The sequence below is a fragment of the Vigna umbellata genome, chromosome 1 (genome assembly GCF_029865625.1).
Source record: "Vigna umbellata cultivar VRB3 chromosome 1, Vumbellata_1.0, whole genome shotgun sequence".
NCBI lineage: Eukaryota > Viridiplantae > Streptophyta > Magnoliopsida > Fabales > Fabaceae > Vigna > Vigna umbellata.
Window position 1 is genome coordinate 88,561,695 of NC_142165.1, and position 11,784 is coordinate 88,573,478.

General features: G+C 33.6%; 2 protein-coding genes across 2 annotated transcripts; one reads left to right on the forward strand and one right to left on the reverse strand.

The window, feature by feature from the left end:
* Window positions 1–1,625: 1,625 nt before the first annotated feature.
* Window positions 1,626–2,944, forward strand: LOC148206715 (uncharacterized). Its single transcript, XM_088108697.1, has 3 exons — window positions 1,626–1,784; window positions 1,995–2,198; window positions 2,359–2,944. Exons 1-3 carry the CDS (start codon window positions 1,626–1,628, stop codon window positions 2,404–2,406), a joined length of 411 nt encoding a protein of 136 aa, XP_087964823.1. The 3' UTR covers window positions 2,407–2,944.
* A 1,015-nt stretch (window positions 2,945–3,959) lies between these two features.
* LOC124830619 (wall-associated receptor kinase-like 14) lies at window positions 3,960–8,495 on the reverse strand. The gene is made up of 3 exons (XM_047304393.2): window positions 7,220–8,495; window positions 5,868–5,954; window positions 3,960–5,482 (listed from the first exon to the last, which is right to left on the reverse strand). The coding sequence occupies exons 1-3, from the start codon at window positions 7,953–7,955 to the stop codon at window positions 4,212–4,214; spliced, it is 2,094 nt and encodes a 697-aa protein (XP_047160349.2). The 5' UTR covers window positions 7,956–8,495; the 3' UTR covers window positions 3,960–4,211.
* Window positions 8,496–11,784: the final 3,289 nt, after the last annotated feature.

The window sequence follows — 11,784 nt, forward strand, 5'->3', positions numbered from 1 at the left end:
AATACTGACGTTATACGATGTTTTTGTACTAGTTAGTGGTGGTGGCTTGGAGTTAACATGAAGGTTCACTAGTGATGCAAGCTGAAGAGGAGAGAGTCGGGGTGACGATGGTGGCTTAGGAATGATGTGGAGGTTTGTCGATGATGCAAATGCTCGCCAATGACTTGCGATACTGATGTCGGTGCATCGTCGGTGACACATAGATGGAGGACATAGGTGATGGTTACGATGGTGGTCAGAGTTAGAGAAGGTGGTTTAAACGAGGAATAGAAAAAAGGAAAACAAATAAAAAATCGATGAGAATCAAAAGAATGAAAATGACCTAAAGTGGTGGTGGCACAATGATGGACCGATGACGAAGAGTAAAAGATGATGAAAAAAAATAAATAAAAAAGGAAAAAAAAGATTTAATCACACATTTTACCAACGAACATTTATTATTGTCCGTACTTACCAACAGATGTTTTTATCTGTCGGTAAAGTTTATCAACAATTATTTTATCAACAAATTTCTTTTTGTTTATAGTTTTTTATAAACCATATTTACGGATAAAAAATTTCCATTAATTATAAAATGTCATGGACAATATGTATTTTCTGGGAATAATGATGTGATGACAAAACTATCCACAATCTCAGGTTTATGCTTTGAGGTTTAATTCTATGAAATACACCGAGATTTCCTCCGTAAACTAAATGAATATAAATAGAATGTGATATGTACAAACAAATTGGCCAAGTATTTTTACTATCCAAGAAGATACACTTTGAATGTTTCTCAATGAAGAGTTCGAAACATCTTTAGCTAGAATAATATTATAATTAACTTGTATTTACTGACAATTAAAATAAAATAATGTACTTTTCATAAAAAGAATTTATAGAGTGATGTGTGTATTCCTCTCACCATTTGGTGGTACAATCCAAGAAAACTTTGATGTTTTAGCCGACGATAGCTTTGTCATCAAAGAAAAACATGTTAGTAGTATTTATTTTTTTCAAGTAAGACTGCAGTTGATAATTCTTCAAAAACACTTTTGTTCGGTTTCTTCGGATAGGAAAAGTGGTTACGACTGATGAAGTTTAAGAAACATGGCATGTCTGGTCCTAATAAATAATAGATTTAATTAAATTTTTTATATTTTATAAATACTTATATTTTTAAGTTTCTATTAAAATGTTTCTACTCTATAGAATGTTTAAAATATATTTTTTTTTTGTACAAGTACTTTGATTTTACTGTTAATAAGTTGATATAACTATTATTTTTATCCTTTTATCTTCAACTCCTTGAGGAGGGAATGAGCCTGACTAACAGGCTATAGTTGAAAGAAATTAAAGAAAGAAAGAAATTGCAAGTTGAGTAATGAATTATGAAGAGGAAAACAAAAATAAAGATTATGCATCATTAATAGAAAAAATAAAGAAAGAAAAAGAAGATTTATTTTAATATAGCTTATGTCATACCCCAACAGAAATATAGAGAGAAATCAGCAGTTGCAATCAAACTCAGCGTACAAGTTACCACCATTAGTTCCGTGTTATTGACTACATGCTACAGCAACTGCTACAAATACGTAACCACAGGATCTTTCCTTTCTAAGTTCTTCCTTTAATCTCTCTCAATGTCTCGCTTCTCTGTATGTCTCCCGAACTCTCCACACATTCCCACCATACTTAAAACATCATCAACCTCTTCCAATCCTTCCAACAATTCGTTCCACCGTCACAAGAACCGTCAAGTCAAGATCTTAAATCAAAACCTAGACAAATCCTCAACAACGGTATTTTTTATTTTATTTCATTATTATATAATTAAAGTAATTTTAAAATTGCAAAGAAACCGAAGTAGATATTCAAATTTATAAAAAAAAATGTAAATCTTTTATTGTCTCACGGTTAAAGCAAAACCCATAAGATCTTGAAGCTAAAATAAAATTTTAAAGATAGGAAGTACATGAGATGAGATGTTCCAATGAAATGTGTGATGTCAGGAAAAATCTGTAGCAGATTTTGACAACAGCAAAGGAACGAGTACCCCAAAAGGTTTTCCTCGCAAATTCCCAAGCAAAGACTTGAAGAAGAAAATCGCCATCGCTTCCTTTCTAGGAGCTATGGGACTTCTTTTATCTACAAGGCTTCACTTCTTTGGTGTTCCTTCGAAGGATCATTGTGCCCATGCATTCCCGTCCGAAGAGGTTTGTTCCCTAACGGCATTCAATAATTTTAGTCAAGATATGTAATTTCTATCAAAATAGATAGAACATAAAAAGTGAGTGCATGAAATTAAAAAGGGGTGTGAGAATATCAGGAGTCCTTAGACTTATGGGATTGTTTCTGTGGTGTTGTATGTTCTAGGCTCAGCACAACGGGAAGCCCACTGTGGTGGAGTTTGATGCAGATTAGTTTGAATTACGTGAGGAATTAGCTCCTACTGTGCACAAAGTTGAGCAGCATTTTCAACTGATGACAAAGTGAGCTTGCACAAGTGATGACTTCAATCGATGCCTTCTGCAAAATTTCTCTAATTATTGTGCTTCTTGTGACCTTTTCGTGTACAATAATTTACTATCTTGATTCCACTGACATATATCTGAGAACAGGAAATGGGCGAGCTTTGTTGTTATGTAGAATGTGGATAATACCATGTGTGAACATGAGCAATTTATATTCTGCTTCCCACTCTCACACTCTCTGGTCATGCAACTTGTGTCAAATCAGACTCAACTCACAACTAAGAAACCTAAACGAAATATGCTTGATGAATTGAACAAGATGCGCGTCTTCCAGAACTTTGTTAGGTTCTATATTCCTTTTACTCGGACACTCTTCTGTAAGATACCATCTTCTGGTTCAAGTCTAGTTGTAATGTTTCTTGTTGCAACACAAAATTATGTTTTCGCATTAATCAAAATATCTGTTACTTTTCCATAACCTGGAAGAAGACGTTGGTTTCAGCGAACTGTTTGAAAGCAAAAGTAACTCTCTTTTCAGCAAAAGATCGTGCAGTTTTTGTTAAAAAAGGTGAAATAAAAGTAGTGTGCTACAACTGGGATCATTGGGAACTTAAAATCAATATATAGGATTGCATGAACCGATACTATTTCTAATAGCAACACCAGGGGATACTTTTTATGGGACTGGTTAACCTTTTTATGGAACTATCATTTTTATTATTCCTACAACACAAATGCTACACAATCTGAACGCTTCATGTCAAAGCAAATTTCGTTACTTGTTCCTATATTTGCCACCCAAATTATGGGTACTTTCAATAAGGGATTACAGCAAACAGTTAAAAACATAACCGTGAAGGAGCCATTACGTTCTAAACGATTAACCTTAATTTGAATGAATAAACCCATAGCATAAATATATGTCAAATTGTCATTAATTCCCGACACTACCATTGAATGCAAAGTTAGGCCTACTGATATCATCAAAGACTAGAGAGGAAGAGTTGTTGGATAGTATTTCTTTTGAAACAAAATCTTATATTAGTCTCCAATCTATCTAATTTACAGCAATTTAGTCACTTAAAAGTTGAATTTGTTGCAGTAATTTTTTTTTTGTCGAAGAACTAAATTGGTGTGTATTTAAGTAGTTTTTTCTGTTGAAGAACTAGATTGGTTTAGGAGGCACCAAGTTTCAATGGGCGCAGTAATGATTAAAATACCTTTTCAGTCAGCGTCAATTGCTTACTCTGAGCCTTTCCCTTTACTAAACTTTTCTACAAAAGGGGGCGCAGTAGGAATCGGAACCACGATATAAAACACCAATGAAAACCATGTTTGGTGTAACGTCACTTATTAAGTCATTGACTTGGATAACTTCTATTGAAGCACCGTTAGCAAATATCAAAAGCAACATTCCATCACTGACTTAACATATTCAAACAAGATAGTTACCGGCTCAATTGTTGGTTATTCCAGCAACAAATTCTACAAGATAACTCTTCGTAGGTCACTTTCTAACGAACAAAGAATAGTGAATAGATTAATTCTGTATATTGAGTACATAGGATCGGTGAACATAATTAAATTGTCTTGGACATTGTTGGTACGATTCAGAGAGAAAGAAAGAAGAATCTCGATGCCAATCATCATCCAAATGGCTATATATCCTACAATTGAAAAAGAAAAAAGAAAACCATTGAATGACGTTTGCCATTCAAATAATGGGTATTTCACCCAAATAAGTATATTTACTAACTAGCAATTTGTTGAAGGTGAGCTAGTTCCACTGAGCCAAGCATCATGCACAGATACAGGAGAGTTGTCCTTCACTTCCTTCACTGATTGCAAAAACATTTCACTCTTGGGTGGAACAATCAATGTCTCACTCCCTTGCCCTGCAACTCTCTCAAAACTAACACCAACCAATGAATTCTCTCTTCCTATTCGAGGCGATGAACAAACGGACCCAACCGATGAAGCTGTGCATATGGTTTCCTCCAAAGCTTCCCACTCACTGCGTCTGATAACTTCAAGCTCCTCAGCCACTTCAATCATGGTAGGCCTCATGTCACTATGAAAAGCAAGGCATCTAAATGCAAGCTCAGCCACCTTGTGAACAGAATAGAGTGTCCAAGCATCCCTATGTGGCTCAAGGAAGGGATCAATGATATCATCGAGACAACCCCTCCTAATCCTTTCAACTGCAAGTGCAGCCAAATTGATTTCACTTGTAGGTCGCGAAAAATCAACCACTTTCATTGCACTTATTATCTCTACCAAAACCACTCCAAAACTGTAGACATCACTTTTATCAGAAAGGTGAAAGTTCTGGTGGTATTGGGGATCAACATAGCCCGGGGTCCCTTGTGGGGCGGTTGAGATATGTGATGTTTCTGACATTCCAAGCCTAGAAAGCCCAAAATCTGCCACTTTTGATTGAAAACTGTAGTCCAAGAGTATGTTGCTGGATTTTATGTCTCTGTGATATATCGGAGGGTTAATGGCAGAATGGAGATATGCTATAGCATTAGCAGTTTCTGTAGCAATGGTGAGTCTTGTTGTCCATGGAAGTATTCCGCCCCTCTCCCTTTGCAAATGTTCAGATAGTGTTCCATTGGGCATATACTCATACACAAGTATCTGTTCTCCTCCTTCTATGCAGCAACCTAGGAGGCGTACTAAGTTTGGGTGACTCACTGAAGAAAGGAGCTTGATCTCGTTTATGACTTGGTCAACACTATTGGTGTCTCTATACTTAATCTTTTTTATAGCAACGCACTCATCGTTGTGAAGGTGTCCAGCATAAACTGTGCCAAATGCCCCAGTTCCCAGCCTATGTTTTTCATCGAAAAAACTTGTGGCTCTTTCTATTTCTTTGTACGGATATAGAGGAACAATAGAGTCGCCCGCAGCTTCTCGTAATAAGCGCTTTACTGTAACTTGTTTTCTCAGCCAAGAGGAACGACGCCTAGTAAAGTAACATAGAAGAGACAGAGCAACCACCAGGGTAGCCACAATTATCACCCCTGTAAGCAACAATGCAGCACTTGTTCAGATTCTACTACACGTTTTTAACTGAATCGATTATGTATCCGGATAATGGGAATAGAGAAATAATTCAATCAAGAAAAACACAAAATCCAGTTAGTGCTTAGTTCTCTCCAACTCTTGCTGATTTACTTTTTGTTCAGTTCTCTCCAACTCTTGCTGATTTACTTTTTGTTCAGTTCTCTCCAACTTTTGCTTATTTTAGTATCTTTTAATAAAGATATGCAGTCAATAATCAATACTGGTAAACTAATTATTAACAAGAAACTGAGGTCCATTTATCAGGAAAGCATTGAATAAAATAAATCTATGAACTATACTACATAGAGGGTCATATATTGGCTGAATTCCGTAAGGTTCTACCTCCAACAAGGACACCGATTTTGATTGCTTTTCTACATCTGCAAAGCCATAGTGTTGAAGGTTTGCATTGAGGAACTGCTGAAAAGGCTAAAATGAAAAAAAGGGGATTAGAAAAACGACAATATTAAATACACAGAAGCTTAAGTGTCCAATGAAATGAAATAGTTAATACAAGAATTGTGGCAGATGCAACTGATTTTTTTACACCCATAATTCTATTTCAGACACCAAAACAATAGAGTAAACAACTAAATATCATGGCATTATTCATATCTACAACCTGTCGGTGAGTTCATATCCGTGTATCTACTGACCAATTCTAACCGGATCTGTCGTGCCTTCAATAATATTCCTTATAGATTGCGTCAAAGAAGATGTTTACTTAATTTTAGTTTTCCAATGACTCGTATCACACTCAACTTCAACTTCTAGTGTCAGAAAAAGAAAAAATGATAAGCAACAAGCGTCGGTCGGTGATGTCCTGAACTAAGAAGTTACATGTAATATTAGGTTCATTTCCTACTTCCCCACTTGATAAATGTATTTGGCACCACTCTCTCCCCTCTGACCACTTATAATATAGAATAAAAAAAAATTCAAATTCATCCTACCAGACATGTGCTTTACCTACCATTTTGATCCATAAATAATCCAAAGGTACCATGAGAGCATGTTGACTTCTGAAGAATTATTTCCTACGCAGATTACCCTTCAAAACAAAAACATATCAAGCCTAGCATTGAACAGTTCCATTCTTCCATATTCTCTGCGAAATTCTGGGTCACTAATCACCCATTAACTCAAAAACCAACACCCACACCCAGAAAGAGAATCAATATCATCATGGTCCAAATGGGTCCACAATAATCAAAATATTGAACTTTATGCTTAAATCTACATACCGCCCATGCCCCTAACAAATCAAATATTCCCATTGTGAACCTTGATAAAGCACACACTGATCTTTCAGAGATTCCCCCACTTAAAAAACCTCATCCCCGAAATTCCCGATGCACAATCCTACACTAGTATTATAAACTAAACCAACCTGGTTGCCCAAAGCATAAAGCCGCAACCAGATGTCAAACACCACTTGGTCATCATTCAACAATCATAATCACCATCCATTATCATCATCATTACAATAACTACTTCACGAAAAGCAAACAATACATATACCTCCTCTCTCAATTTAAACGTTTTTCTTAAATAACACTTTAGACACTGTTTACCGTTTACCTTGTTACTACTATTAATGTATTAACCAGAATGAAAGTGTAATTAAACTAGACTTAACAGGTATGAATACAAAACCACAAAGTAACTTGTAATAAGAATGAGAAAAGACTCACTACTCCGGCAGCCATCGCCGTCTTTGAAACCGTCGCCTACGAAACCTTCATGGCACCGGCACCGGTAGCCTGGATCTCCTGTGGCAAGCTTGACCACCGTGCAGGATGCATTATTGGAGCAATTACAGGGCCCTTTGAGCCACCACCCCAACTCAAGCATCTGTAATTGTAGCGAAAGCTCTTTTCCTTTACTCTTATCATAAGCAATGGCAGAAAACAAGAAGCTACACCCAATTCCTTTCAAATCACTCTGGAGCACATCTTCACGCGAACTATTATTACGCGGCAACCGCTTGAAGCAAATAAAATTTTCACTTTTGTTTTCCCAATCACACCCCTCCACTGGGCCGTGCTCGCCAACGAAACTCGATGGGGTAGTATCGCAGCCATTCTGTTTGGACTTGCAACCCTGCAACAGAAAGCTATTGTTGAACGTAGGAGCAAAGTTGACGCCGAAAAGAGGGTCTATGATTCGCAAGCTGCGGTTGCACTTCACCGGAAGACTCACGAATATGCTATCAGAGGTTATATTCTGAACCTCGAACTCGCCGATTTTGACTTTCGTACTGTCGCTGCTGCAGTTTAGTTTGACTTTGCTGTCAGAACAGAACCCAAAAGGGTATTTTAGGGAATGTTGTCCGCAACTGGGCTGGCAGTTGCTGCTGGTTCGGGCGATGGTTGAACAGAAAACGAAGATGGTGAGAAGCAGTGCGAACTTTGTGCTGCGGTGGAACATCTCTGGATGCGAAATGAAACTTGGATTTGAGGGAACGGTGTAATCATCAGCTTTCTGCTGTAATAAAGAGTTAGGCTTTTGAGGAAGTTGGAAAAGCGTTTAAATATACGGTTGACTTTGGAGAAACGGAAATTAAATCCTGTGAAGGATGCGGTTGGACAGCCATCTATCTCAATAAATGCTCACAGGAAATAAAGGTTTGAATGAAGTTTGGAATGGAAAACAGAGAGAAAAATGAAGGGTGACGTTGATATGATATATATGCATACCTTTAGCTTCCGGGCTGGGCAATTGGGAAATTAATGAGTGTGGCAGAGGCAGGAGTTCTTCACCAAACCACTCGAAGATCGAGGTTGAAAGTTAATGGTGTGTGTGATGTGATGTAAGAAGTAGTAGAAGAGTTAACGTTGTCGTTTCTGAAGCATAAAGAGACCAAGGAATGAAAGAAGATCAGCGCACTGCGTAACACAGGCAAAAGAGCGTTTTGATTGAGTGAGTTTTCAGAGAAGCTTCTTCTAATTGTTGTGTGGCGTCTCAGACCACTTGTCCTGGGACCCCAACGTAAACTACATGTCTTCATTTTTGGGTCTTTTCTCAATGACCAATCTACCCTTTGATTATTTTATTCTCCACACAAAAGCCCCTGCTCTTTCTCACAATTTGCCTATGCACACACATGCTTCTTTGGCAAGTGTGGAAGAAATAAGGTTTAATGTCTCGGTAGGTCTCTATTTTCGGCGTGAATCTCAAATAGGTCCCTTTTCTTTTCGGCGTCTCAATTGGGTCCCCATTTTTGTAAAATTGTAACAATTAGGGGTCTGCCGTCAAATTGGACAAACGGCCGTTTAATTGTTTCTTACGTGGCATGAACAGTGTTTTCAGTAATGACACGTGGCATGATTCCCATCTGACACGTAAGCAACAATTAAACGGCCGTTTGTCCAATTTGACGGCAGACCCCTAATTGTTACAATTTTACAAAAATGGGGACCCAATTGAGACGCCGAAAAGAAAAGGGACCTATTTGAGATTCACGCCGAAAATAGGGACCTACCGAGACATTAAACCAAGAAATAATGTCCATAAAAAGAGCAAACATAGAAATACAAAATAATTAGGACATTTTTTTATTTAGATAAGTGAGAGTAAATTGAAAACAAATATATTGGGATTTCCTTTTATTTTTCTATTTTTACTACGGAAAAAATTACCTTAATAAACAAGCTCATATATACTTTATTAAGTAGAATAGTTGTTTATTCAGCCATAAAAACATTCTTAGCCACGTAAGATCATTATGTGAATTGAGAATAATCCATTTTACCTCAATCACAAATTATTGTTTTGAATGTCAGATACTAATAATAATATTAATAATTATATATATACAGAAAAAAAAATCAATCATAAATATATTAATAAGTCAATATCATATATCTGGTATTAATTTTGTAATAAAAGTATGGAAATATGAAAGAACCAATTGTTCACACAAGTTATCAATTTCCAAATAATTGATTTTTCATCAGAAGATAATCCATCATCATACGTCAGATTAACGTTATATAGCATCTGAAAATCGATTTCGTGCATACTTCCTTACATCTTTCACATAATTAATCGTACGTTGTATTAATTTATATTAAGATATTTAAAACCTTTAATTTTTGAAATATAAAATTTCTTTAAGTAATGAAACTTTATTTTAATATATGCACATAATATATGTATTACCACAATCAAAGAATTTCAATATTTAATTCCAAGTGATAAAATATTTATGTTGTATATATTGTTGTTCATCAATATTTTAAAGGAATGAAAAATATTTAGAAAAATAGAAATAATATAAATTCATATTATGGAAATTTAAAGAAATAATTTAAAATTAATATATGAATAACAATAACTAATAAATCAACATCTTTAGATGTTTATTTATATATATATATGTCAAACGAATAAACCATTGACCAGAGTGTTGACTTGCCAAGACTAATTTCATATTTTATCTTTTCAGTCTTGAGTTAGGAGTAGAAGGTAATAAATACATTTATTTTTAAGCTCCTTAATTTATGCTGATAAAAAAATCCTTAATTTACATATTTTCCCAAATACATACATTTTTTATTTTAAGAATATTTATAAATAATTGTTTGGCCAACTTCCCCATTTAAGGAAAAAACAAAAGTTGGGTAAAAAAGAATTACTCTAAGTCTCTTCCATAACCATTTTGCAAAACATTTCTAATAAATAATAAATAAATAAATATATTTTCTTAAACTATAATTTATTTATATGTAATTTAAAAAGAAAATGTTCGTATAAGTAGTGACCATTAGTTTTTGCAAACACATAAAAAGAAAAACCAAATAAATAAATTTATTTTATAAACTAAAATTTACTTATACATGGTTTAAAATGGGGAAGGTGTTTTGACCATAGGTTATCGCAAAATAGGTAATATCAAAACAGATATTTCTTAAGTATTTGTATAAATTTATTATTTATATTGTCTTTCAGAAGTTTTACATTTTTTTAAACTATCTTTCAGTTAAACAAAATAAAATAATTAATAATATTTAAAATATAATTAATTATCTTGAAAGAGTCAATGACAAGAATTGATTTTTTCTCCTGGATAATTGACTATCTTTATTTAAAAACACCCTTAATTTATTTAAACATGCGTTTGTCTTATTCATGTTATATTGTGGACAAATATTTAACCATTCCAAAACTACCTTATATTCTCTAATTGTATACGAATTTCTTTCTATGTTCTACAATTTTATTATAATTACCATGTTTAATAATTATTTAATAATGATCACTTTACATACTATTATTTTAATATATATTATTAAATTATAATATGAATTATATATGTATATATATATATATATATTGTATGTATATAGAAATATGTATGTATATGATAATATTAGTAGATATAATATCATTGGTTAATAGTATTAGTTTAAGTTTATGTATAAACCTAAAATGATATATTTTATTAAATTAATGTATGGTATTATTTTGTTAAATTAGATTAATCGAGTCATGTATCTAGACTTTAGTGATATTTGTGACTATTAACTGATAGAATCTACAATATAACATATTCTCTTACATAATCAATAATATAATAATTTAATATAATAATTTAAGCAACTTAATTTAGAATATCGAGTAGTAAGTATTAGAATTAGACATTACAAATTCATTAGACACTAATATGATAAAACAAGTTTGGATGATAACAAAATTCATAATAAATTGAAAGACATTAGTTAAATTATTCAAGTAATAAAATTATTGATTGGTTAAAGAAATAAGTATAATACATTCATATAAATAATGGAATAAACCTATTCATTATTGCTAAATACCTATTAGACGAATTATTGACCATACACTGTTTAATTACCCACCCAATATAAGTTGTGATTACATTTTATTATCTAATGGATGCTTATGAGTTGAAGTAAGATTCATAAAAAGTAATAAAGACCGGATAAAATAAGTTTAGAAGTTAAAGAATTTTAGAAGTTAGAGAGTGAGTCAATTTAAAGAAATTCATCAAACAAGTCAAAATAACTAAGTCAAAATTGTTAACCAAACGATTCAAGTCAAAGACATTAGCAAGACAATATAACAAATAACTTCATCAAACAAGTCAAAGTAGATAAGATAACTTATATTGATTAAACATTAAGTTCAAAACAAGTAGATGAGTCAAGTTAATAAAGTCGCCAAAAAAATGAAATTAGTGCACGAGTAAATACTTTGATAAGTATATCGAGACTTTTCTTATAGATAAAGATAT

Bases quoted from the DNA above. Each gene is read 5' to 3' on its own strand.
- LOC148206715 (XM_088108697.1), top strand. From the start codon at position 1,626: ATGTCTCGCTTCTCTGTATGTCTCCCGAACTCTCCACACATTCCCACC. The intron at 1,785-1,994 runs GTATTTTTTATT...GTGTGATGTCAG, and splicing joins TAGACAAATCCTCAACAACG to GAAAAATCTGTAGCAGATTT. The intron at 2,199-2,358 runs GTTTGTTCCCTA...TGTATGTTCTAG, and splicing joins ATGCATTCCCGTCCGAAGAG to GCTCAGCACAACGGGAAGCC.
- LOC124830619 (XM_047304393.2), bottom strand. From the start codon at position 7,955: ATGTTCCACCGCAGCACAAAGTTCGCACTGCTTCTCACCATCTTCGTT. The intron at 5,955-7,219 runs GTGAGTCTTTTC...TTTTCATTTTAG, and splicing joins CGGCGATGGCTGCCGGAGTA to CCTTTTCAGCAGTTCCTCAA. The intron at 5,483-5,867 runs GTAGAACCTTAC...TGTTGCTTACAG, and splicing joins AATCGGTGTCCTTGTTGGAG to GGGTGATAATTGTGGCTACC.